We start from the raw sequence: 26,945 nt of genomic DNA, 5'->3' as shown, positions 1-26,945 counted from the left end.
TTTGGGGGGGATAGCACAGGGAGAAGGGGATGAGCTACGGATTGGGTGTAAATCCTGGGATAGTGGTGTGTGGAAGCCACTATATGCAGTTTATCCAGTGTCTGTGCTTCAGAACATCACCAGGAGCAAGAATTCCCCCCCCCCCCCAAAAAAAAAAAATCTCCAAGCAAGCAAATATTTTTATTTCTTTGAGGGAAGCAAAGAAAATCACGAGGGCAAGTCCTTTGTTGGTGGCAACATCAGAAATCCCACAGTATTTGAGTTTTCTCCCCTAAGAAACCAAAGAAGGTTCTCAGCTCCCGATCCATGTGGCCTCTCCGAGGGTCCTGCTGTTTCCAGCCACCAGGAGCACTGGGAAAGTCCATCAGGCTTCTCCTCAGGTGACCTCCCTTTCCAGGGAGGCAGAGCTGGCCAGGAGGCCACCGCTGGTCCCTGAGCTCTTCTGCCAAGCCAGCCTTTCGTGGCTGAGGTGGATCATTTGCAGCGGTGCCACGGGCAGAGATGCCATCCAGTGGCCGGCCAGGGCCTGCTCCTCAGGGAGCAGAGGGAAGAGCCACCAGGAAAAGGTCAGGAGCCCAACAGGAGAAGCCCAGAAAGAACAGCCCGAGTTTCTGAAGCAGCCCCACCCGCCCTGGTGCAGCTCCACAAACCTTCCTCTGCCCACACACACCAGGCAGCCCCTGCACTCCTCGGGCAGGAGAGGTTCATCCAGGACAGGCTCCTGCCATCCTCCCCTTCCCCGTGGATCTGCTGCCGGCAGGACTGGGTTCCACAGCAGGGTCCTGCAGCGGGCAGGGAGGGCTGGGGGAGGACAGGCCAAGGTGGGGGTGCCCTGCAGGCAGCCCCCCTGCAGCTGGGGGTGTTTGCACCATCGTGTACAAAATGCATCACCAGGTACAACATCCCCCAGAAATGCAGCGAGGGGAGCTCATGGAGACACAGAGCCCACCAGAAGGGTTTCTGTGCTGTGTTCCCCCCTCCCTTCTGCAGTGCCAGAGGAGTGTCAGCTCTGCTGCTCGGACCAAGATCCAAACCCTGCACCGCTCACACAGACAGCAGCTCTGCTCCCTTCCACACACTGCCAGACAGCTCAAAGCCCCACTCGATTTTCAGTGCCTTGAGACACTGTTTTCCATTTCCATGCTCACAGCACAGCCAAATTCCAGTAGCAATTACTGCCCTGCAGCCCAAGGCTTGGGACAATGTTCCCAAGCCCAGTGTTAGGAGGCTGTGCTCCCTCTCATCACATGGAAAGGGGGAACCAAAGGGGACCAAAGTGCAGGTGCCCCATTTAGAGACCGAACACGCGCCAGGAACACGAGAAACCACACTACAGAAATTTCCAAACAATTTCCAACACTGATCAAGGTTTTATTTTTGGTTGGTTGGTTTTTTTTTTAACAATAAAAACAAACAGCTGTGTTCTAGGCAAAACCAAAGATCTCAAAAATTTTTTTGAGGTTTACTAATAGCATTGCAAGGTAAGGCTTCCCAAAGAGTTTTATTGAAATAAATTATTCTCACCTAAACATCGATGCAATTCCTCTCATTAAATTCACCTTCACCTAAAAACCAACAGTAAAAAAAGTTACCAACACTTCTAGGTAATACTGGGCTCCTTCTAAAGGACGGTGAAACTAGAACTCACTCTCCAGAAGTTTAAAAATTAAGTCATTGCCATGTAAAATTCAACTATGTAAGCGAGCGGTGGCGGCGCCAAGGGGATCTCCAAAGTTCTTAAGAAAAATCCAGGTTAGCAGGTTGGGTGAAGCCAGCGAAGGTCCAGCTGTCCCCATTCCTCCAGTCTTCCTGAATAAACTCACAGTGAGCTTGGGGGGGGGTTAAAAACAAAGTAAAAAGCCAGACATGGGAGCGAGCTCGGCGCTGTCCCACCCGCGCTGCGCCAGAGGCGGGACCGGCGGGTTTCACCTGCGGCTCCCTTGGCTCACGGTAACACTGAACTGCAAGGGCTGTGACCTCTTCACTCCATCCCCCTCCGTCCTCTGCTCGTCTCTGGACACGAAGGAAAGGTGCAAGCCCTGGGGGTGAGCAGAGCCAGACCTCTGCCAGAGCGGGAGAGCCCAGCAAAGCAAACTGCCTGTCTGAGGCTGGAATCGACGGGAGCCGGCGCTCGGCTGCACAGCTCAGGGGCTGGGGGTCCTGCCTTGCACGGCCAGACAGCGTCATCCAGTGGAACAACTTCCCAGCCATGCTCCCCCAGCCCTTCAAGCACCTTGGCTGCCGACAGCAACAGGGACTGAGGAGCCTGCTTGCCTAGCGCAGGATTGCTGCAAACTTCTAACCCGCCTTGCCCTCGGAGTAACTCTCCCTGATCTCGAGCAGAACGTGCCCGTGTGCTCCGTGACCTGCACCCACAGCTAGCTCAGAACACACTTTCTCCAGCCTCTGCAGCGCAGTCAGCCCCACAGCTCGTGCCAGCTGCAGAAATCGTGCCCACGGTTAAGAAATTGCCTTTTGTTTGTGGAGGGGAATCAACGTCACATAGAAAATATTACAAAAAAAGGTTAATTTGTCAGCTGTCCCAACATTATTAGACCACATGCTTTGTACAGCAGAGAGGCAGCCAGCTCACTCGGCAGCACAGCCAGCTGAGCTCTGAAGAGACGCTTTCCTGCTGGCCCAGAAAGCGCAGGGGGTTGGTGTTTGATTTGTTTATTGAAGGTTGCTCACGAGGAGGAGGGAGCAGGGGCGCTAGGAGTTCTGCTGCATCTGAAGCCGGCGCTCGGCGGCGGCAGCGAGGGTCCTGCGGCGCAGCGTCACCGCGTCGGCCGCGCCCTCGGGACAAGGCTTCGAGGGGGGCAGCTCCTCCTCCGAGGTTTTGTTCAGGTAACGCCTGGGAAAAGAAAAGGAGAAGGTGGGTGAGCAGAGCCCACCTCGTTCTGGCTCTGGAAAATACCCCCCCCCAGAGTCAGGGAGGGCTGGGAAGCAGGAAAACACCTCGGTAAGAGCACACAGGAGATATGTACTCCAGAAAAAGCCCTCATCACCTACGGGGGACTCCACAGAGCTGGCAGGAGCTCTGGGGGTTTGTGCAAGATCCCCGTGCCTGTGGGAAGGAGCCAGTTCTAAAGGGTCAGGGCTCTGCTCTGCACTCAGAGCAATGCACTGAGACTGCAGGTGAGTCCCTGACTCCCCCTGCTCCCCTCACTCCGCTCTGTGTCTGCCACAACGTGGCACTGCCTGCTGACGGCCAGGAGCTCTGTGGCAAAGGGGCACTTGGGCTGCAAAGCGTCAGGTGAGGCCAGAGGACAAGGAAGCTGCTGCCAGAGTTAACATCCCCATGGATTTTTGCATTTAGTGGCAAAATACAGTAGTTTGAAATTCAACAGCTCTTCAGTAAACGAGAAATTCAAAAATACTTACTCTCCCTAAAAGACATTTTTTTCAAAGATCAAGGGAAAATAAGGTCTAGGAGCAAGTGTATTTATAGACTTGTTAAAGGTGTCACACCCACAGGCGCATAAAAGGGATGTCAGTGTGGAAAACAAAAAGAGCAGCAGTACCCTGAGATCACCAAAGGACCCAGAACTCTGGGTTGTTGTAGACCCTCTCAGCGTGTCCCTGAGATACAAAGGAAGGGACAACACTTGTTAAAAACACTAAGAATTTTTTCCTGCATCACTGAAATGCTTTTCCTTCTCTCTTTAATCAGCAACCGAGTGCTAGTAAAGTTCACCAAAATGACTGGGATGCATGTAAAAAAGTTGAATTCTACCTATAACACCTCTTACTGGTTGGGCTAAAAGAAACAGTTCGGGTTGGCCCCTTTCTCTTCAGTGGTGATGACTGGCTGGTCCTGAGCTCCTCTGGAGAGCTCCTGTAAGGGTCATCTCTCAGCCCTGTGCTGCTCTGTATGGTGCCTGACAGGAACTTCAGCTGTAACAGCACAGGCAGTGGGGGCTGACACCTGTGCCAGGAGCCAACCTGAAGATTAGGAGAGGACTCAGCACAAGTAACCCATTTTCACTTATTACAGGCTCAGACTAAAGTCAATTGAAGCTGGAAAAATCAGCCTCTGACTTCAAAGAGCTGTGGATCGAGCATGTAAAAGCCGTGTCCGTGCTGGGACACACGATGCTGTTTCAGAGCTGGGTTTGGCAGAAACAGTTGTGTTAAACAGCATCCTGAGCCTGCCACGGGAGATGCAGGCATTCCTCTTACTGCTTTTTGCATCCAGCCCAGGCTCTCAGTGGTCATAATCCATTTGAAACCCCTTCTGGGGGACTCTCAACTGAGTGGCCAGGCTGGAGTTTTCGGAAGGAACGTACTTTCGAGCTTGTTGCAACAAGTCCTCCTTCCGCTGAACCAACATGCGCTGCCTTTCGTCAGCTGACTTGGAAAAGCGACTTCCCCTGGCCTCAAAATCTTCTGCTTCACTGGGCTCTGCTTCCATTTCGCTGAATTCCACCATCTCTTCCAGCCTGGAGTTGAGTTCAAGAGGCACTCTCTCGGTCTAAGAGAAAAGGAAATAAGGCGTAAGTCTCTGCAAAATTTAGGCTTCTTTGCATCAAAACAACGAGCTACAAAGAACTGTCATTTTCTGAGGCACTGGAAGAAACCAGACTCTCACCTGCTGTACCCAGTTCCCTTGGGCTCCTTTGAAAAGCCCAGCCAAAAAACAGAACAAAGCTATTTCAAACCACGTTCAAAGAGCCTGTATCCTATAATGCTGTATCTTTTATGCCATGTTTGAAAGTAGTGTCAAAGACAAACATTAATTACTCATAATTAATGCTCTCTGAAAACGGGGCATTTGAAAGTCAGATTCTGCAGCTGACTTGACAAGTGATGCAACAGTAAAGAGAGGAGAAAGCAGAAATCCACATATTAAGGAAAGAACAGCGAATGAATTTGCAGAGATGATTTGTGCTCGAGAAGGGAATTTATGAGGCTTCGCTTCACTGGGTTCTGCAGCACCCAAATGTTTGGGACTGGCAGAGCAAGGCTGGCAACTGTGCCAAGCACAGTGTGTCAGTAAGAGGAGCTGGCAGCCCCACCCGTGGCAGCTCTCCCCCCTGGCATGTGGCTGACAGCACCAACACGAGGGCTGACCTGCCACAAGGACGTGGGTGCAGCAGCACAGGTGACACAGCACGTCCTGATCCCCGTCACAGCCATCAGAGCGGCCCCAAACACGACTATGTGTGCTCAGCCCCTCTCTGCACAAACCCTAGCAGGCTGCAGTTTAGGGAGGGGGTCCTGTACCACGCACACAAACGCGCTGGGATAACCTGGGGGTACCAGGGAGTGCCCCAAAGCAGTGCCACATCCCCCAGGATGAGGGGAGAGCCCCACAGAATGGTCAGGGATTGCACTCGGGGCCAAGGCGACCTCGGCAGCCCCAGTGGAAGGGGAACAGAGCAGCCTGACGAGCACACAGGCAGGCAGGGAACAGGGGAGCAGTGGGGGAAGCAGTGAGGAGGCCACTCACTGTGGCTGGTGTTCAGACAAGATCTCGTGTTCTTCCCCCTGGGCCACTGGTATCAGAAGATGCAAGCTGGCTCATCTGAGATTTGGGGGGGCTTTCATAAATTTACAAAGCATTAAAAATCAATACCCAGAGTCCTCTGAGCACAAGAACAGTTACTGAGGAGGTTTTGGAGACAAAGCCATCACAACTCATTGCAGTAAAGGTTATGGCAAGCCTCAGTAAGGCAGCAGATCACAGATGCAAAAGCCTGTGTGCTACAGAAACCACTCCTCCTTCAGGCTCCAAGAGAACAAGTTTGTTTCATGAAAGCCATGGGATGCCTTGGAAGACTCTCTCACTAGTCACCAAGTACTTAAGCAACGAGAATAAACTGGATTTCCCAAGGAGGGGGGCAAGAGCTGCACCAGGCAAGCTTCAGGTTTGCAACAACAGCCTTGCCAGTCAGGTCTGAGCAGTCCTACCCAACCTCTGCCCAGGACCAGAGAAACAGATAAACAAACACACACACAAAGAAAAATAATCAAAGGATAATCTTTAAATACATTTTAGTACATCAGAATAGAAGCCTGGAGAAGGTAGCTCGAGCTGCTCCACAATCTGTTCTTGTGGGAGTGCCAGTGGAGTCAGAAAAGAGGGGAGGGGGCAAATGGGACAGGGATGGAGAGGAGGTGCAGAGCATAATTATGCATTGCTGGAAGCATCAGCATCCCAGTGCTGATGGAGAGAAGCACATTTCAGGCCAGGACTGATAGAGGCTGTCAGTGCTTGGAGCATCATCTCACAAACCTCTAACGCGATTTACACCACGATGGTGCTCAGAGATGCCTCTCAATTGCCATTACATTGTATCAGCACTGACTCCTCAAAACCACAAGCCACAAGTGGGGGGAAAAAAAAAAAGAGTCATTACCTTAAGACAGTCATTATCCCTATCTTAAAACCTTTGAACTTTAGGCAGAATTAAGTCATCATATGACATGTGACACTAGGAAAACAAACACTGCTCAGGAAGAAGAGTGTTTTTATTTGAGCACCTCAGCTGCCTGAAGAAGTGATATTTCCAAGAAGCAGAACTCCAATGGGTCTGGCACTTGCTGGACTACAAAGGTTCTCACTGGGTATGTTGATTTAAAAAAAAAAAAGGAAAAACAGTCAGGGAAAACAAAAGTAGAAGGAGACTTTAGTCTACTCACAGGGTAATTTTTTTCTCCTCCATTTGAGCAAGCACATGCTGCTTAATAAAGCATTTGGTGAGAAACAGCAAAACCCCTTATTGTGCTTTATATGGAAAAGGGATGTTATATCCTGATCCTGTTCCTGTATCTCACTCCATTCCTACCAAAGCTTCCCATGTCTTAAAGCACTTCCTCCAGAATAATTCCTACACCCAGAGGAGAAATACTTTCCATTTTAATGGAAGTGTCTGGAGGTGCACAGAATGGGAAGAGGAAGGGGAAGGGCAAAACATCCTGCTCTGTGTGCTCCACAGATGGGCACGGGCTGAGCAGATGTGAACAGAGACACGATCTCCTTCTGTTCTTTGTGTCACTGGAGAGCCCTTTCCCTCAAGGAGGAAAAGCAAAGCAGGCAGATAATCAATCCTTCACAGGGGCACCGTGCTCCACTCTGGCTTACTTGCCCAACCTGAACCTTGCTTGCCCTGGGGTGAAATGCAAGGAAGGGCTGCCACCAACCCCACCTCGTGTGGAGCCAAAGGCACCTACGAGTCCATGCAGCTTCTGCCCTTTTTCCTGCCAAATTACCTGTGTGGCAGTTCCAGCATCCTCCTGGTCAGCACTGTGCCGCTCCACAGGGTTGTTCAAGGCAGGCCTGATGCTGTCTGCACGCTGAAATGCAAACATCAGGGCTTTAACACAGTGTGTGAAATGGCAAACAAAACCCAGTCCTTTGAACACGTTCACACTTTGCCCTCTGCAGCGTCAGGCCCCGGGTTCAATTCAGAAACAGAGAAGTTCGCAGTAAACAGAATGCTCTGTGTGGAAAGAGAAGTCTCTCTGCTTCCCCACAGGCAGACTCCAGATAACAGCACTATCTGATGTGCCCAGAACCAGAATTCAATATTCTTATTAACAGAAACATTGTCCCCAGACTGCTTTACTGAAATCTGCTAGCACTAATTAAGGACAAGGCATCATTTTGCCGACTACTTTCTTTGCAGAAAACCTTCCTAAGTGGTACAATTCAATTATCTGTCAGCAGAGAAATCAACTGGAAACGTTCTAAAGGCTCTGCACAGGAGAGACCAGGAAGAGCTGCTTTAACTGAGCAAATATTTGTCTCTAGTCCAGCTAGGACATTTTCAATATGTTTTTGGCACGTGACTGAATATACTGCATTTACAGAGATTTAAACAAAGGGACAAAGAAATCCTGGATTCACCAGTGCTTCACCTTACATCGTTCCCCTCACTCATCATTAACAGGCTCAGTGCTGTGGTGGGTAAGACAGTCAGTATTTCAGGTGTACAGTCTCCTGAGTTACCTGTGTGGGGAAAGGCACCTGGATGCGCCCTTCCAGGATGTTGTCAGTGGTGATCTCTACAGACCGAGTTAACTGCAGGTCCTGCAGAACTAAGTGATAAGGAACCTGAGGGAACATCTCCTGGATCTGATGGGCCTGGAGAAAGCAAGGTTTATGCAGTCAAACATCAACAGTAAATACAAGTTGATAAATATGTCAAAAGAAAGAGATTAAAAATGTTATCACCTCCAAGATGCAGCTCATGATGTGCCAACCCACACACAAAGAAAACCCACGCTGGCAGTGACTTCACTGCAGTCAACAGCAAAATGCAACTCCTATGGAGGCACCACATGGCCCTGAAAATTTAAGTTCCTGAACAGTGTTTGTAGATGCACAAAGGCTTCAAAAGCCTCCCAACCCTTTTTTTTAATGACAGCCTTTCTAATAAAGATCTGTATAACAGTCACAAGTGACTGAAGGTTAAAACAACGCTGGGAAGCATTTTTCTTTTGTGCCAGACAGGTTCCAAAATGGTACTGGTAAGGGCAAGGGGAGTAAGTTTTAATAACCCACTCTCTCCAGCCACCCTGCCTACAAACCAGTTGAATAGTATCTGAAGCTCAAGTAAATTAAACCAAGTTGTCAGGAAACTGTTATTATTGAATTCCACGTTAGTTAAATAATAATCCAAATTAAATAGATAAAAGTAAGAGGGCAGACAAACAAAATGTTTTTAGAGTCCAACAGCTATATTTCATTAAATATTAAAATCTCTATTTTCACATGAGACAGGGAGAAATGAGAACAACAATAAGAAAAGAAGGGTGGAAGGAGTTTCAAGAGCAAAGCAAAACCTATGCATCAGCTGACAGTGAGTTCCAACATGAGCAACTACTGCAAACCTAACCCTCCATTGTACTAACTTGTGACCAAAACAGTTGATTTAGCATTTCAGCCTCTGGCCTTCCCCTCAAAATACTTCCCTAGATTTTTGTTCAGAATCACAAAGGAGAATTTGCTAACCTGAGCCTTTCCATTAAAGCAGCCATTTTAATATAAGTTGTTACTGTACTTCTCATAATGCACAATCCCAAGAAATCATTACTCATCCTTAACAAAAGCCCATTTGTGTCACTGTGTCCAGAAAAACCAAGCTGACCTCAGATGGAGAGTTCCTGCATATTTAACTAATAAGCCATCTGTCAACACCTTAATGTTCCCCTGCCTGCCCTGCCTCAAACCCCCCTAAAAATCAGGGCCTTACCCTGCTGAGGCTTAACCAGTAGTGAAGGCTATGGGAGAGACCTCATGTTCAGACAATTCCACCCCTGTCATGAGGCACCTCACTGAACATTTATTAGCATGTTATAGCACACAGCTACAGCTTGAACAACTCAAAGGACACAGCACTGCTCAAAGGAAATGTTTCATGAGGCCACATCCTTCTCTTTCTGTGCTACATCAGTGTTTATGGATGAACTGAACAGACCTGGGACTTCATCCTCTACATTTCTATCATCAGCGAGGGCTGAGGGTGTTGGAGAGCCCCACCTCACACTGACAGGACTCTCAGAGAAACAGCTGTCTGGGAGCTCAGTGCTATTTTAAAGATTAGGAAAAAAAAACACAATAAAGCTATAGAATGAGTTGGGTCAGTTGCTACATGACCAACAGCTAAGTGCTCTGGTTACAGACTCACACTTTTTGGCACTGCAAGTTATGAGTGAAGTGCTGAGAAGGAGTTAAAGAAGTTGCAGTAAGCAAGCTGAAAAAAGTCTGCCTAACTATACAGGAATATGTCACTTTTCTCCCTCATTCACCCACCTCCAGACCTGTTCTTTTATGCTGCCACATTTGAACCCCAATCTAGCCCTAACTTCACTAAAATAAAGCTTCTCTCAGAAAAACACCTTTCCTGTAGTGTCTAACCTCTGGTTTGACTTCCTCCCCCTTTGTTCTCTATCTCCACGTGCCCCTGTCCCCAAAACCACACAAACAGGAAGGCTGAGGTGCAAGCTATTAAAGCAGTCTTACCATAACATTGAGCTGGGAGTTGCTGGCCTGTGCAATTCCAAGGATGTTTGTGGTGTGCATCACTTCTACGGAAAAACTGGGCAGCCAGCTGGCGATTCGGGAGCCTGAGGGGAAAAAAAAAACCACCAAGAAAGTCAAAAAAGAACATGAGACTCTCAGCAGGTGAAGTCCTTCTATGTGTATTTAATATAACTCTTCATATTCTACAAGGTACACACAGGGAGTTCTGCAGTGCAGCCCTTCCCTAAGGTCTCCAAACATGAGAGATGGCTGGAATAAATCAGTCACTGCCAATACTCTCCTCAAACAACTGTCAGTGGTTTAACAATCTGAGGGCTGGAAGAGTACCAAGAAAACACATCCCTGTTTTCTTCTTTTAATGTTCCCATTATGGTGAAAATTAAAATAATCCAGAGTCAAATTCAGTTCTGGAATACATGAATAACTCCAGCAAATTTACTTAAAACAGGACACCTTCTAAACAATCTGAATCTGGTCCCAAAATGGGTCATCACTGAGCAAGTATTACTTCAAAGGGACCCAGAGTAACTGAACAAAGTGACTGCTGCAGTTGTGTGCTTCAGCTCAACAGAGAAGGGCACACGGCTGGCTCCCTCCTCCTTCTGCACTGCCATTTACATAAACACAGCCTTTGCTCTGTGCCACTTCTCCTTCTATCTCCATGGTAATTCTGCGGGTCTCCAAGCCACAGGAGAGCACTGGGGAGGACAGCCATCAACAATATGGTGCTATTCTAAAGATAAATGTCCTTTGCAGACCTTGCAGACCCCAAAAAAAGCAGAAGCCACACAGAAGCTATCAGCCAGTTTCAGTGTACCTAGAAAATGTCTGACCCTTCTCTGCCCGTTCTTCTCCTCCCACCATCTCCAAAGGTTGCAAAACAAGCAGAGACTGAGAACAGGTCACTGTGTGAGTTTGCAGCATCTCAGCCACCTCACGGGAGCTCCAGCAGGGCAGAGCCCAAAACTGAGTTATTTGCAGTACTGAACCTACTGAGAAACGAGCCTGCCATCAACACCTGGGGAACAAACACACACTGACACCAACACTGCAATAAACCTGGAAGACGAGCAAGGGAAACTGTCTTCTTCAAAACAAGTTGTCTGTGTACACAGAACATTTCATGGTCTGAAATCACATCTGCCCTGTGAGTACTTAAAACAGACCACTAAAAAACCAAACATGTAAAACTGTTGTAGTTACAAGATTGCTTCCAAGACTAACCTTCTGCACCTGCCCAAGCACTGCAAGTGTCTTGTTAATCAAGTGGCAAATGGATTTCTGATAACCACACATTAGCTATGGGACAGGGGAAAGACCAGCTTTTAGACTGCACCCCAGAAGGGATTTTTCCCCTCTTTGACTGCCACTGATTACCCACTACACGGTAACAAAAAAACACACACGAATTTCCCATTCTGCTTGTCAACATGGCACACAGTGAATAAATGCCAGTATTGAAGATGTTAACCACAACAAATCCTGAAAAGGGGAGTACTCGTTCTAAATCTTTCAAGAAATCTCCATAGCTCTGGACAACCTCAGAGACACATAAAAGAGCTGCAAGAAGCACACAGGCACTGGACAAACACAAGCAGAGCACGCTCTGAGTTTCAACTGAAGAATTCCCGTCCACAGAAGGCTGCTCCCTTTGTTCAGTTGGGAAAAGCAGAGGATGCCAGAGGTGCTCAGCTCACCATCAAAGTGGAAGAAGTGATTGTGCTGGTTCAGGCGTGGTCTGCCTTCTGCTGCTGCCACGGGGACCAGGTTCTCATCCAGGTTTTCCCTCTGGTGATCCTCCCTCACGTGGTGGCTGTCAGTGATATTCAGAGACATTCTGCAGGTGGGGCAAGAGGTGTCTTGTTCCAGCCAGGACCGCAGGCACGAGCTGACAGGAAAACAGGAATATTAGGGTGAGCTGGCAGCGTTTTTCCAAGACACCACTATCACGAGTACATCAAGCAGCTGTGGCATGTTCTGTACACAACATCCACACACGGACTGCTCACAGATACCCTTGATGACTCTGGCATAGGTTTCGTACTTCTTTCAGCTGAAAATGCTCAAGTGTTCACTTTTTATAAAAATGCATGCAGATTTAGCACAAACTTAAAACACTCTCCAAGTTTGTTGTCCCTCTAGCTCAGAACAAGCAAGTTTAGTCTGGAAGGGAAAACAAAGCATTTATCTTTTGAAAGTGACTGCTTCCTAAAAGAAAGAAAAAGGAGAGAGCTTCTACAGAACCTAAAAGATTCAGACACCTACTCCCATTAAATTTCTTTTATATTTAGGCACAGGGTTGATCTCAGCAATGTGAATCTTCCCTGCCACTTTCTCTTCCACTCCAAATAAATGATGAAAAAAAAATCCCACATGACTGAGAATGGACATGATGTTCAGCCTGTTTGCAAAATCATCAGGCTTTTATGAGGAGAGAAACCACTCTCAGGTTGTAAATAGGGTTATTAGTTACATCTGGTTTTATATGCAAGCATAAGTCATCCACTGTAATGTGTTCCCTCCCTAAAAGCACCAAGGAGTGTAACTTGCTTCAGAAAAAACTGCTTCAGAGCTGTAACTGCTTCAGAAAAAAACACAAAAGGATCCTTTTAAATACAGAAAAAATGACTTTCTGAAGAGAAGACCCTGGGCTTCTCAAGTGCTCAGCAGGTGATTAAATATTCACATGATTCAGTAGCACTGGAAGAGGAGTTTCTGCTACGGCGGCACATTATCTCATTAGAGACTTCTTGGAACACAGATAAATATTTATGGCAAGGTTTGTCATAAATGACAACAAATTAGCATGAAGATTATTACAACCTCTGGTTTGACAGTTACCAGAAAAGTAAAAAGCTATTTGCAGAAAGTAACACCACAGGGACAGTTTAACTGACCCTGCACGTTCATCACACGGCACTTCAGAAACGCCAGATTCAATCCCTGCACCTCCTTTCATTTTTAAGCACAAGCAAGAAAGTGTAAGCACTGCTACAAAGGATCCAAGAAAAGTCACATTTAGCTCAGCACACTGTCCCCACAAGCATCTGCTACAGTTCACTACTGAATGAGTGTAAGAAGCAGTTTACAGAGAGATCCTTGGGCCAAGAGCTCCCCAGTTTCAACCACCAGGTGCTCAGGGACCACTTCAGCTGATCTGGTTAACCTCATTTACAGCCCTGATGGACTCATCCCCCCCCATGAAACCACAGAACCAGACCTGGCCTCCACAGCTGTCCCCAGGGACTCACCACCGTGCAAGGATGCACTGTATAAAAATATTCCCCATTTTCTCTTTAAAGCTGGTATCTGAAAGGTACCTAAGGATTTAACTCAAGGTTTTCTTCTTCACCTGAGAATCAACACACCCTCACGGACGACAAACCTACTGACCTGCCATCGAGAAACTCCCCACTTACCCACCCGTCAGCTGGCAAGGTGCACACACTCAGTTTTGGTGGAAAAAACGCAGCAGGTGAAGCAACTCAAACACAAGCACGGCTGGCGTGAGCAGGACCTGCCTTTTGTTATCAGCAGCGGAGCGAGAGGGCCCAGGCAGCAAACACCCCCAGCTGTGCTGGCACACACTGTAACTCCAGCCATGCCCACCCCTCCAGCCCCACACACGTACTTGTGGAAGAGGTGCCCGCACGGCAGTTTACGCGCCGACTGCATGGAGTCCCAGCAGATGGCACAGTCGTCGTTGTTCACCGCCAGCTCCTCCGGGGTTGCAACTGCAAACCTGCACGGGAGAGAAAGGGAGAGACCCAAGTAATGGCTACAACAGCTCAGCGTGGCCTCCCCTCTGGAGAATCCAGCCCTGAGAAAACCTTATCCCCCCCTTGGAAGAGCTGTGCCAGCAGGTGTGCTGGGTTTTTTTGGTAGCTCAGGGGCACGCTGCAAAGGGACACACATGAACACACACACATCCCACACACACATCCCTCCCACGCCTTTTGCAAGCACATTTTTTTTGCCCATCTCCTCATACATCCGTAAGTGCAAAAAGCTTTGACTTAGTACCTTCCATGAGATAATTACATGATCATTAGGTTGAGATCCTCAAGTTATAATCTGTATAGGTTTGGCTTATGTCATTTTTCTAAATGAGTTTTAATAGCTGTACCCATTAAGATGTCTCCTTGGGATCATAAGCATTTACAGTCTGACTAATTTTGGCCTCAGATTTTGCCAACCCCATTTGTCTTGGTTTTCCTTCCTTTTCTCTTAAGCTACAGTGCCATGTAAGCAGTTACTACACAGCAGCCAAACACAGACCATATAGAAATGAGTGTATAACATCATCTCACAGTGCTGCTGGTGGGGAATACACCCCAAGAACAACCACACAAAGGCAGGGAGCTCGCTGCCATTGGCAGCTCCAGAAGGAAGCTGGAATGTGGCTCTCCCAGCACAGTCAGAATGACCAAAAAACATCAAGTCACTCAGACAAGAAGTCTGGGACGTGAGCAACTTAAACAGCTCTGTGAGCAGCTCAAAGGAGTTTAGTGGCTGCATCTTGCTGAAAAGAACCAATGCATTGTGGATGAGCTTCATTATGCAGCTCTAAACCTGATATCACAGCCACTCAATGGCTATTCACAAAGGAAACTGCAGGAATTTTTAGACAAGCCAGTCTTCTCCCTCTGGACTACAGCAGCAGGCACCGGAGTTAACCAAACCCACAGAGGTCCAAAATAAATAACAAATAAAGTGGGTAAAAACACACTCTGAGTGTAAAGACTCAAGGCTGCACCTCACCACGCCGTTGTGTGGCAAGGGAAAAGTGAAAGAATCCCAGCTTCTTTGTCAGGATCCTCTCTCTCCTACATCTACAGGAGGACTGGAGAGCAAGGCAGAGGCTCACCTGGCTTCCATGTTCCCAACCACCCGCAGGTAGTTCTTGTGGCGCCGGATCCTCCGCTGCACCTCGTGGAACAGGTAGCGCAGCTGCATGAAGATCACCAGGCTCGCCATGGACAGCCAGATGTTGCCAAACAGCTGGGGGGAAAAACGGCAGCGGTGAGAAGCAAACACCAGCAGAGACAACAGGCTGCATGAGTTCTTGTTGTTAAAAGCAGCACTGAAGGATTGATTTGTCGTCTTTGACTCCAGTTGGACTAACCCACACGTTCCTGCTCATCACCCCTTCAGATACAGCTTTGGCAGCACAGCATTTACCATGAGGATAAACCGTATTCAGTCCTGTCCAGCTTAGCACCCCCTGCTGCCAATGAAGATAATTCAGTCTGATAATACTCAATAAAAAAAAAATCTAATTAAACACCTGTTAAACAGATAATTACACAGTAGTTAATACTCCATAACAAAGTTATTTGTGATGACTCCAATTACGCAGGAGGAAAGAATGCCAGAATCCCCCCCATACACTTGCATTTCTATTTAAGTAACTTTCCTGTAATATCTGGTTTCTAAAATAAGCTAAGCAAAAAAATAAGGAAAATAAGTGTACCAAATACCCTTTATTTTAAGTATTTCATACCAGCATATGAATATGATGCATCAAGTCCAGGGAAAGCAAGGTTAGCTCCATGACAAAATCTGTGTAGTAGACGTAAGTGCCTTTGCCCTCCCATGTTCCTTCATGGTTGAGATCCCAGAGATGAACCACGTATCTGCAAGAGCGGGGAAATTACCATTACCTCTTTTGTTAAATAGCATCTCTGTAATTTAAACTATTTTACCCATTTTTCAAACAAGTTCTGGATACGGATTCTTTGCCCATCTCATAGAATTCCACAATGGTTTGGGTTGGAAGGGATCTTGAAACTCATCTTGTTCCCCATCCCCTGTCACAGGCAGGGACACCTTCCACTAGACCAGGCTGCTCAAAGCCCCAGCTAGCCTAGACTTGAGCACCTCCAGGGATGGGACAGTCACAGCTTCTCTGGGCAACCTGTGCCAGTGACTCACCAAACCCCTAATCTCTAATCTAACCCTGCCCTCTGTCACCTTAAAGCCACTCCCCCTTGTCCTGCTGCTCCATGCCCTTGTCCAAAGTCCCTCTCCAGCTCTCTTGGAGCCCCTCTGGGTACCGGAGGGGGCTCTAAAGCCTCCCCAGAGCCTTTTCTTCCCCAGGCTGAACAAGGCCAACTCTCCCAGCCTGTCTCCATGGCAGAGGTGCTCCAGCCCCCTGAGAACCTTTATGGCCTCCTCTGGACTCGTTCCAACAGCTCCACACCCTTCTCACGTTGGGGACCCCAGGGCTGGAGGCAGCCCTGCAGGTGGGGTCTCACAAGGGGAGCAGGGGGGCAGAATCCTTTCCCTTGCCCTGCTGCCCACGCAGCTGGGGACGCACCCCAGGACACCCAGGGGAGCTTCCTGGGCTGCAAACACACATCCCTGGGTCACCACAAGCTTCTCATCCACCAACACCCTCAAGTCTTTCTTCTCAGGGCTGCTCTCAATCTCCAAACACGCGTTTGCAATTCAACAGGGTCGTTACATACAGCTCTCACATCAACAGGCCACACACAGAGCCACCCTGTAAAACATAAGCTACTCACCGTAAAATCACGTGAGCAGTTCTGACTGTCACAAGCAGAGACTGCAAAATGGGAAGAAAAAAAAACCACACATGTTAACAATATCCTGGCAGGGACAGTGGTTCAGATGCAGGAGCTCGAGGGCTAAAACATGAAATGCATTTATTGCAGCTGAACAAGTTCTTGTGAACCAGTGGTCCCCACAGGTGACTGTGTGCACAATATACCTGTGACAAACATGAAGCTCATCAATAAATATGGAAGACACTGTTCCCAATCACACAATGCTGTTAGAGCAGTCACACTAGTGTTACTGCTGTTAGGGGTCACTTTTCCCCCACTACACAGGACACACTACCTTGGTCAATTATTATCACACAGGTAGTGCTGAGACCACAATCCCACCAACTACCTCTACTCGCCCCACTTCTAAAAAAAACCCCTGAAACTGAATAGTACCAGGAATTTGAGGAAGACCATGGGAGAACTGTCAAATAATTTCCCCCCTTTGCTGAGATGTAAACACTGCTAAAGTAACTTCTCTCTTTAATCATACTTACCCCTCCAGGCTCAGTACAGAGGAAAAACCCTGAGTATATCAGAAAGGGTAAGATCAGGGGTGTAAAGACAAGTCACTAGAAAGAACTGTTTCCAGAATACCTAACCACATTTCTCTGGGTTCTTACCATCCAAGAAACATGGCCCCATCACCTCTCTCTAACCCATCAAGCCCACAGTGCTCTGCCCCTTCGTTCTATCCTCAGTGCCCACACCAGCTTGGAGTTCACAGGGGCCAACTGGCACTGAGATGCAGGGGATTTACAATGAGCAACTGAAACCACTTCTGTGGAACTGGTCTGATGGCATGCCTTCAGCATAAGTACTACAAACAGTGCAGAAGAATTATTAAACCCACTGACTCCCCAACATAGCAATAAACCAGTTGGTTTGAATCATTTTTTTCCATCTGTAAAAAGCGTTCTTTAAATCCTACTATGCATATTTAACCCTCTGTAAAACCCAACATGCCTGCCAACTGTTTACTAGCTGGCTTTAAAATAAACGTTTCTGTGACTACCTAAACACCAGCGCAACCTTTCAGTGAGATGAACACTGGGGTAAGATGCAAACATCATTCAAACACCACAAAAGAAGGCAAGCACAACATTTTGTCACTACAGAGAAACTTTGGGCAGACCACAGAGGAAAAAGTAAACACATCCCCATCCTAACCCAGTAAGTGGTGAAACACAACGACTGCCTGAGCTGCTGGATGGATATGCCATTGACACAAACTTGTGTCAGAAGCCAGCACAGGTGGCATGAAGTCTCCACTAAGGAAGACACCTGAGAGGTAGAAATCTGAAAGGTCTAGTCTTTGTAATTTTTAAGATGTTAAATTTTTAAGATGTTAACGTTGCCAAGACATGATTGGTAGTGGTCAGTGCTGAGGCAGCAGAAGCATCAGAATTGAAAAGCCAAGCCAGGGCAGATTTGGTGAAGGCACTGGCCTCCAGTTCCTCTGCTCTTTCCAGAAATGCATTCCAGCAAGTACTTTGCAGAAAGTACAGCACTGCATCACAAGTCACACAGCTCTGTGATCTGAGGTTCCAAGTGTACAGCAGGCCATTTTCAGTTCCAACACCTTCAGGGCTCTTGCTCTGCCCAAAATGAACAGCTCATCCCCCAGGGACTCCGTGACACTGGCAGATAGATGCTAATCATGCACATCAGACACTCAAACCCAGCGGGAATGGATGTGGAGGGAGAAGCTGTACAGGAAAATACACTATTGTCCATAAGGTACAGCCCTGAGACTGGAATATCACTGTCATTAGACAGCCTTAACTGAGATGTGTCAAACAGGAGCACAGGATGGCTTCTACAGGAATGGAGTAATTCTTTCTTACAACAAATAAGGTGCAAAGATGGACTGACTGGACATTGCTTGCTATGCTATAGTTCTCAATCACTGTGTATTAAGGTAAAAAGAGATAAATGTTTACTCAGAAATACAGACAGGTCCTTATTCAACTTTCTCTGGGCATTTGCACATTCCACATCCACCCTTTGCAGTAAAGAAAATGCTGACAAACAACAGAGAACAAGGGGAAGTCTACCTGAAACACAAGAAAAACATCTGTACTGCTTTATTGAAAACCCTGAGGCAAAAAGCTAAATTGATGTTTGCAGAGTCAGAAAAGAGATTAATAGCTTAATGTAAGTTAATGTAATTCATTCACACTAATGGAATACGCTTGGCAGGGTCCCTGTGGAGCAGCATCACACGAGCCACCACCAGGAAAACATTTCAGTGTGCAAGATTTAACGCTTTTTGCTGAGAGCTTGAGGGCTGCCATGAGTGTCCCTGCCAGTTCCTGTACAGAAAGAAACCTCAAATGTTTAATTCCACTCACGTGAGTGCTGGGTACTAAAATCAAGGAAACCACTCATGGTCACCAAATCCATACAGGGAATATTTAAAATGTTCAAAAAAGGGCAAGATAGTAGACAATTTCTTATGAGGAAAGATTAAACAGACTAGAATTCTTTTGCTTAGAAAGTCAGGAGGGGAATGAGAGAAAGGACAATAAAATCACAAATAGTATTAAGAAGAGTAAACAGGGAACAATTCTTTGCAGATCTTCACCACAGATGTATTAGATGATAGCTAGGGGACATTATTCCCTGCCCATGGCAAGAGGCTTGGAAGTAGATGATCATGAAGGTCCCTTCCAACCCAAACCATTCTGGGATTATCAGACAGAAGATTCCCCTGCACTGACACTGCCTGAGCCACTCCTTCACCAGGCAGCAGACAGAACAGCTCCCACTGACAGGAACAGCTGGGCCCCATCCTGCCACCCAAAACACTTCACTAGCACACGGTGCAGCGCTTAGGAGGCAACACTCAGGCACCAGAACACTCCCTGATAAACCCAGCCCGTGCTGGGGCGAGGCTGATACATCCTCCTGCCAAACCAAGATAAGAGACACGACACCAACAAGACCCCCCCACCTGTGACAGACACTGGCAAATCTTCAGCACCTTTCCTCTCTGTGTGGTTACAAATCTGGTCGTGCACATTCTCATATTCAGGGAAAAATGAAGTGACATATTAAATAACTGAGCTGTGCTGCGATCAGCATCGTATTCTCCTACTGTCAGCAAACTGTTTTCTTTCCTCCTCCCTAACTCCAAGTACGAATTCAAAACAGGAGAAGAAAAATAAATCGTACATTCTGCTTGTTATCTGAACTAAGGACGTGCTAGCACAACATACTTGCAATTATACCGGATTCATCTCCTTTGTTTAAGATTATCACTTCCTCAGGCAGGGTGCAACAACCCAGCACAACATCAAACCCATACTAATGTTCAATCCACAAACGTACTGATGTTTACTCCGCAGTGCAAAGGGTTCGGGAGTGCTCAAACATGCTCGTTCATCTCAGCTGAGACACAACTCGTTACACAAACGGAAGCAAATCCCAAGTGTGTGCCTTAAAGATTCTCATCCCTTTTAGGGAGAAATGAAATAGAAAATGCAGCCTCAGAGAAAGAGGCTGAAGTGCACATTACACTTCTCCTGCACGCTCTCTGCCTCTCTCTGGTGCCGTTTCAAGGAGCGGTTCTTGCAGCGCTCATGAAGCACAACCATTATTTTTTCATAGGCTGTCGCTTGATTTCAGCATCATCTTGCAGGTTTATCCTCTCATTCTCTTTTTCAGACAAGGATTTTTTTTCAGGCTTAAAGGCTGAAGAGAGAAAGTACACTAATCTGGCGACTACTGCAGAACAAGGGAGGGCTTGTTTGTGTCTTCAAAGTTTCTTCCTTACGGGAACTAAAAGATGTCCCAGGATAGCCCTGAGTGAGGGGTGAAAGGCCAAGCAGAAACTACAAGAGGGATGCAGGAAGTCTCACCTCTGCTGCCATGAAAGCCAACGTGTGCATGCCATGGGTGTAGCCAACAACTCCACAGACAACTGCCAATCCACAGCAGGACAGGAGCATGGCTATGAGCAGGGCCAGCACTCTGATGTGGCTGCTCATGGGCGTGGTAGGAGAAAAGGAAAGCTGCAACACAAACAAATAACATGACAGGTTTAAAGGAGTACTTCTTTCACCCTGCCTACAGAAGCAGTCACCTCACCAAACAAGTCCTCGTTTAGGAAAATATTTTGCTTTCTAGAATAAAACCCATTTCACAACCTCGACCGTGCAATTCGGTAATAAACGATGCAGAATAAAGCTAAACCCACACACCAACCCAAAGTCTCAGTCACCTGCCATTTACATTCACCAGAACTTTAAGCAATCATTTACAATTCTATTTACAGTTATTACAATTATTTGATTTAATGTTTGAATCACCTGTGCAAGAAAACCACAGACACAGGAGGTTCTGCATCAAATCCACAGCATCTGCTTAGGATGAACACGCATTTTTAGGAGGACAACTAACCTAATATATAGTCTTTGAGCAACGTTCTGCCCCTTTTTCACCCAACAGCTGATCTGAATTTGCCCAGCTTGATATTCCATGCCCTAGTTCTTCCAGTGTCATTCTCCCCTGGAAGAAAGGGACATCTCCCCCCAAAAGAATTTAAATTGCAGCTAGAGACTGCTGGGCAGACCCTAATGAAAAATCGTTGTTTCATTCAATAATAGCATGCAAAGCATATTAAACCTCTAATCCACCCCAACAATAGGCTACACCTAGGCTGTCTAAATCAAAGGCAACCCAAGGGGCCAAGTCTTTAGGTGGTCCACTCCTTTACTTTCAGGGCAGGATAGGGCAGAACAGGACAAGGAAAGAAGCAGCTGTCCAAAGCTTCACCCTGCTCTGACTTAGGGAGTTGACTCCCATGTTTTGTTTTTAAATGGGCTCGCTCTTTCTTCTTTGTATCTACCTGGTTCAGGTCCACATGCCCCTGCCTTTGCAAGGCAGATCACACAAGTGTCATTTGTTCAAGTAAAAAATTATGATACATGCTTTGAATGCAACAGGAATATAATAAGGATTTCTTTATTCTTTCACAGCTTTCTGAACAACACTAAAAATACCAGATGACTGCCTTGTTCACTGCTATCTCAATTTTCCTAACCCCAGCCAATCCAGTTGCAAGTTTAGTGCTTAGCTACCTATAAATTAACAGGCCTGGCTGGACATTAATTTAAAGAAACCTGCAAAGCACAGAGCTAACAAAAAAATTCACAGATTCAATTTAGGTCAAACTTCTATTCCAGGAGAGAGGAGCCTAGGAAAATGCATGCCCGCTATAGATGCTTAAAGACCAAGATTTACTGCTCAAATTTCAGCTCCTTCTTCCTTGCCCAGCCTTCAATTTCTGCATCTCTACTAAATTTATTCTTGGTATTATTAACAGAAAGTGGAAGGTAGCTTAAGGAGGAAGTTGCACTGTATATTGTAAAGACACCAGGGGTCAAAATTGGGTAGGTCTGAGTGTGAAACCTGAGGCCAGAACTGCAGGAACAGGGTCCTCAGGCCCATCCCAAAGGGCACCAACCCAAAGGATGTTCCCTTGTCAGGATGCCTTCACTCAGGAGAGCTATAAAGACATCTCGTGCAGTTATGTAATAGTAATTACAGGGCACGTATAAGGAGCAATTTATCAAAGAAAATGAGTATCTTCAGCTCCATTTGTCTCCTGGGAAAACTGAAGGAGTAAGACTGACACTGCACTTGAAAGCAAGTGTTTGAAGTTACTGGGAGGTGCACGTGCTCAGTGCCACAGGGGGAGAAAGGTCTCAATGATCTGTTTGTAACCACTCCTGAGCCAGTGCCCCAACCAGAAACACAATCTGCACGTCCCAAAAGACAGCCCTGAATCAAAACTTACATATTCAAAGCGATCCTTGCAGAGCTGGACCATCAGATGGAGAAACACGAGTCCAGAGAACCAGAGGCACCACATCACCACTTCTTCCACTGTCTGAACATTCAGCACGCCAAAAATGAAGATGAACTTGTAGAAAATGAAATTCCAGAACTTATCCTTGAGGTGCTGTAATGGAATACACTTGGTTACTGCAGTGAAAGCGCTGACAATCCACACACAATGGGAAGAAGGAGGGGAAAAGAGAAAGGGAAAAGAGAAAAGAGACGAAAGTAGAAATGCAATATATTAGTATACACACCTTGAATAGTATTTGTTAACTTTACTGAATTAAAAAAATACTAGCAGTCCTTAGTATTTGGATAGCCTTTTGTACCATGGCACCATAACTGAGCTACAGTTTCCAGCCATGCTTCTAAAACAGTGCTCAGCACAAACCAAGTCTGGTCTCAGTCTGACTCTCCACACCCAAGCAACACAGCTGCCAGGCTGCAAGCACGAAGTCCCCTTTCCTACAAGAAGTGCCACAGTCAGTTATTCAAGGTGCCCAAACCACCTAGCACCTTGCTTCCAAAAACCTGCCAAAAAGTACAGATGATTAAGGAATGACAAGAGTCTGTCCTTAAGGAATCACAATGCCTACGGTGGAGAATGAGATGCATGAGCGATGAAAAAAAAAATGATTCCCACGCATATGCAGCGTGAAAGGAGCAATATGATGCTCTCAAGCAGCAGACAGCAAGCCAGCTTGGTAGGGATTAAAAAAAATTTATGGAACAAAACGTTTTGTTAAAGAACACAATGAAATCTCCAGGAGTTTCGTTGACAGGCCCAGAATTCCTTCGTGCTGCTGCTGTTTTGGGGCTCTCCAGTATTAACAACCACCTTTCCTTTACATGGGAACTGAAACGGACTCCCACTGTCCAAACACAAGTGGATCCACACTGCCACTGCTTTTCACTTGTTTTCAACAGGGTAGAGAACATCCTGGGAGCTATCTCTGGTTAAAATTCCACATAGTTAACATGGGCTAGAAAGAAAATGTGACTCGGTGCAGTCTGATAGCCCTTTGGCTTCAACACACCCCTCAGAGACTCCACGGGGTGTGAATCACAAACACAATAGGCTTGGAGAGATCCACGGTTATTAATGAGGCCTGATGTGCCTCAGTTCTGCATGTCAAAAATCATCATGGCCTGATTCCTCCTAAAGAACTGCATTTATAGACTTCTTCTTTTTCATACGTGACCACACTTCAAACCGCTGCTGCTGCATTTACTCAGAGCAACTTACACATCTGCCTTTTTTTTTTTTTTTTTTTAATATATGGATACTATTCAAACTGCTGCTGCTGCTTTGAGCTTCTGCAGGATCCTGCCTTTAAAAGCCCTGGGCTTTCACGGTTCCCTTGCTGCATTTTTAAAAACATTCTCACTTAGCCCGAGAGCAGGATTAAACAGTCTTGGTTTTCAGCCCTGCTCACCTCCTTTCTCTGGAAAGTTTCACTTCTCGGTTTTCTCCCTACTCCCCCCTAAATCTGAGGGCTGATAAACCCTCCTCTCAGCGTATGAGGGTGGGCAGCACTTCTCCAGCAGTCAAGGCACCAAGAGGAGGGAACTCAGAGTGCCAGTGCTGAGAAATGCTGCCAGGTGCAGCCTGGGTAGAGGAGAACCTGTTACAAGTGTTCTGAAGTGAGGTAAGAAATCTGACAAAGCTCAGTAAGGAAACAGGGTGTTCAAGCTGACCATGGGTTTATAAAATACAACAGGAAAAGTTCCCTTAGAAATAAACTGGAACATACATGTGGCTGTGGACATACTAGCAAACCAAATGGCTAGATTTATGTTGTTCTAAAATTTCCTTTTCTCTTGCACTTTCAGCAATTCCACAGAGAAAACCACCCCAGCTGTCACAGTTTCCCAGTGTACAACATCAGGGCACCATGCTGCTGTCTCACCTGCCTCTCGCTGACACGAAGAGGACCAAACACCATACACTGGATCACCTTAGCAACCAGCATCAGAAAACAGCAGGCAGTGTTCACTAGCACCTGGAAAGAAATAACGCAGTCAGTGACTAATACTTTTGCCCTATTTAGAAGGAGGGAGAGAGAGAAGGGGAATGAACAAGTCTAACAAACCTGCCATTGTTCACAGAGCAGTATAAATTGCCTTTTTTTTTTTTTTTTTTTTTGGTGAAATTTAAGCCCAGCCTCTTCCAAGACCCATGTAGCAACTGATAAGTCACTTATTTTTTATCTAGGAATACTACCACAGTCAGTCGGACTCAGCAGCACAGCCAACAAACTGAGCTACCTCTTCACAATAAACTATTTTATACAGATCAGCAAATTTCAGCATGAACGAACACGGGGACAGAACTTAGAGATCACCAAGATGCTCGTTTTGTTCAACATATGGCAGGTGAGAAAACTCCACTTTGAATCTGTTGTGACAGTAACAAGACTCAGAGGCTGCCTCAAAACATGCTGAGTAGCACACAGCCCTTCAGTAAGGACACTGCTTAAAGCCTTCTTGGGAAACTGCTTTAAAGCAAAGCAGCAAGGAGCAGAACACATGGGCCTGAGAAAACTGCTTCTCACACTTGACAAAGACACGTGTAATGAACTTCTGACCTGTGCAGGACACCAAAAAAGGTGAGAAGGGGGATGATGAAGCAGCCTCAACCTGTCATTTCTACAGGACATACAATAAACTTTTCCAGGACTCTTCATTCAAGGTCCTGAGACCAGGTTTCGACAAAGGTGAATGCATTTGTTGTATTGAAAAATCAGCACTTCAGTCAAGCAAGCACGTCGTGAAGCAAACGTCCAACTCCTGCCACCTTTGACTGACAGACACATGGAAAGTTCACTGGCAGCAGCTCAGCAAGGTTTCTGATATCCCCTTGTTCAACTACAAATCAGCGAGCCAAGATTCATACGCTATTGCCAGGTTTGGGTTTAAAGACATACAGAATTATTTTTTTTCCTTAAATGACGAGAATGTTTCCTCTTACCTACATGACTTAAATTAAAAAAAAAAAAAAAAAAAAAAAAAAAAAAGGCAAACAAAGCGAAAGGCTCGGGCTGGACTCCCTGACGGTCCCTTACTCAGGCTGCTGGCAGAGCGGGTCGGGCGGTGCTCGGAGAAGCCCAAGCGCAGCACCCGCCGGGGACCCCCGCAAACACCCCGACAGCTTCTCCCGCAGCCCCGGCCGGGGCCGGGCACAAACGCGGGCTGAGCGCTCGGCTCCGCCGCTGCCCGGGCCGGGGGGCAGGAGGCGGCCCCGCCGAGCCCCCCCCGGCCCCGCGAGCAGCTCCGAACAATAAAAGGGAGAGCCGCGAGCCCGCCCGTCCCCCCCGCCCGCTGCGGACAGCGCCGGCACAGGCCCACAGACCCCGCGCCCGGCCCGGCCCGGCCCCGCCGCAGGCCGCGGAGGCCCCGCCGCCGCCCCGGCTCACCCAGACGCAGAGGCTGTCGGACAGCAGGTAGTAGGCGACGTCCAGGGCTCGCGGGCCGGAGCAGCGCTGAGGCTCGGCCGGCTCGGTGAGCGCCGGGCCGGCGGGCGCCTGGCTGAGGGCGCGGTAGGCGCTGAGGCCGGCGCCCAGCAGCGCCAGGGCGCTGAGCGCCGTGTAGGTGCGGAGGCTGGGCCAGGGGAAGCGCTCCAGGAACAGCAGCGGCATCGCGGAGCTCTCGTCGCCGCCGCCGCCGCCGCCGCCGCGCCCGGCCCCGCTCCCGGCCCGCCGCGCTCCCCACACCCCCGCTCCGCCGCCGCGGCCCAACGCCCGCCCCGCCGCCCCTCCCCGGGGCCGGGAGAGCCGCCCCCGCCGCTCAAGGGAGAGAAGAACGGCCCCGAACCCCCCAGCCCGGCCTGGCCCGGCCCGGGCGCCGCGTCCGCCCGTCACCCGCGCGCTGAGTCACGGCCGGGGCGGCGCCTGCACCGGGCCGGCCCTGCCCCGCACACCGCACACCCCGCACCCCGCACCCCGCACCCCGCCGGAGCCACAGAGCACAGCCACGGAGTCAGGGCAGAACGCGGGGAGACCGCACGTGTCCCTTGCACGGGCAGCCTGGAGCAAGAATGGGTCTCTCCAACTGCTGTGTGGCAGCGGAAGGTGAGGGGTGCTGTTAAACGCCAGGGAGCAAAAGCTGCACTCTGCTCCTTGATCTTGTAGGAACTGACTTCCCAAGCCTCCACCTGCCCTTCCTCGCTTCCACGGGCAAAACGGTTGTGTTCTACAGTCACCTGATAGCTTTATTTCCCCCACCTGGCAGGGAAGAAACCATACTCTCTGCTCAGCAGCCGCCTAGGCCTTCCATCCACAGGACCAAAGAGAACAGCCCTACCACCACCTTTCCCAGCATTTGTCAGTGCCCTTCCCATATTGCACAGCTTCCATATGACCACGGCACCGAGCTGTCAGGGTTGTTCTGTACATTGCTTACCAGTGCAGATGGCAGCAGAGCCAAGCACTTTGGCGAGACTCAGTTCTCTTGGCAGCTGGCACTTCCCAACCCCGCCTTCATAAAAGAGGACAGTGCACAAGCAACAGTGCATCTCCTGATCAGAGGCAGAACACGGA

General features: G+C 48.0%; 1 protein-coding gene across 2 annotated transcripts; it reads right to left on the bottom strand.

The window, feature by feature from the left end:
- Nucleotides 1–2,525: 2,525 nt before the first annotated feature.
- Nucleotides 2,526–26,045, bottom strand: AMFR (autocrine motility factor receptor). Of its 2 annotated transcripts, none has more exons than XM_027908521.1 (14): nt 25,824–26,045; nt 24,318–24,410; nt 22,364–22,528; nt 20,424–20,576; nt 16,519–16,559; nt 15,495–15,627; nt 14,859–14,992; nt 13,623–13,733; nt 11,689–11,879; nt 9,971–10,074; nt 7,955–8,089; nt 7,216–7,299; nt 4,290–4,474; nt 2,526–2,854 (listed from the first exon to the last, which is right to left on the bottom strand). In XM_027908521.1, exons 1-14 carry the CDS (start codon nt 26,043–26,045, stop codon nt 2,713–2,715), a joined length of 1,893 nt encoding a protein of 630 aa, XP_027764322.1. In that variant the 3' UTR covers nt 2,526–2,712. The 2 variants fall into 2 exon arrangements, with proteins under 2 accessions (XP_027764322.1, XP_027764323.1); XM_027908522.1 differs by having other exon boundaries at nt 24,366–24,410; nt 25,824–25,903.
- Between the last annotated feature and the right edge of the window lie 900 nt (nt 26,046–26,945).

The sequence above is a fragment of the Empidonax traillii genome, unplaced genomic scaffold, assembly GCF_003031625.1.
Source record: "Empidonax traillii isolate 1590-97213 ecotype Southwest subspecies unplaced genomic scaffold, ASM303162v1 scaffold1739:size66342, whole genome shotgun sequence".
Classification (NCBI taxonomy): domain Eukaryota; kingdom Metazoa; phylum Chordata; class Aves; order Passeriformes; family Tyrannidae; genus Empidonax; species Empidonax traillii.
Note: the sequence above shows the minus strand (reverse complement) of the source record. Positions and strands in the feature narration are given on the sequence as shown.

Bases quoted from the DNA above. Each gene is read 5' to 3' on its own strand.
- AMFR (XM_027908521.1), bottom strand. From the start codon at position 26,045: ATGCCGCTGCTGTTCCTGGAGCGCTTCCCCTGGCCCAGCCTCCGCACC. The intron at 13,734-14,858 runs GTGAGCCTCTGC...TCTCCCGTGCAG, and splicing joins GTTGGGAACATGGAAGCCAG to GTTTGCAGTTGCAACCCCGG. The intron at 4,475-7,215 runs GTAATTTGGCAG...CTTTTCTCTTAG, and splicing joins ATGCTGGAACTGCCACACAG to ACCGAGAGAGTGCCTCTTGA.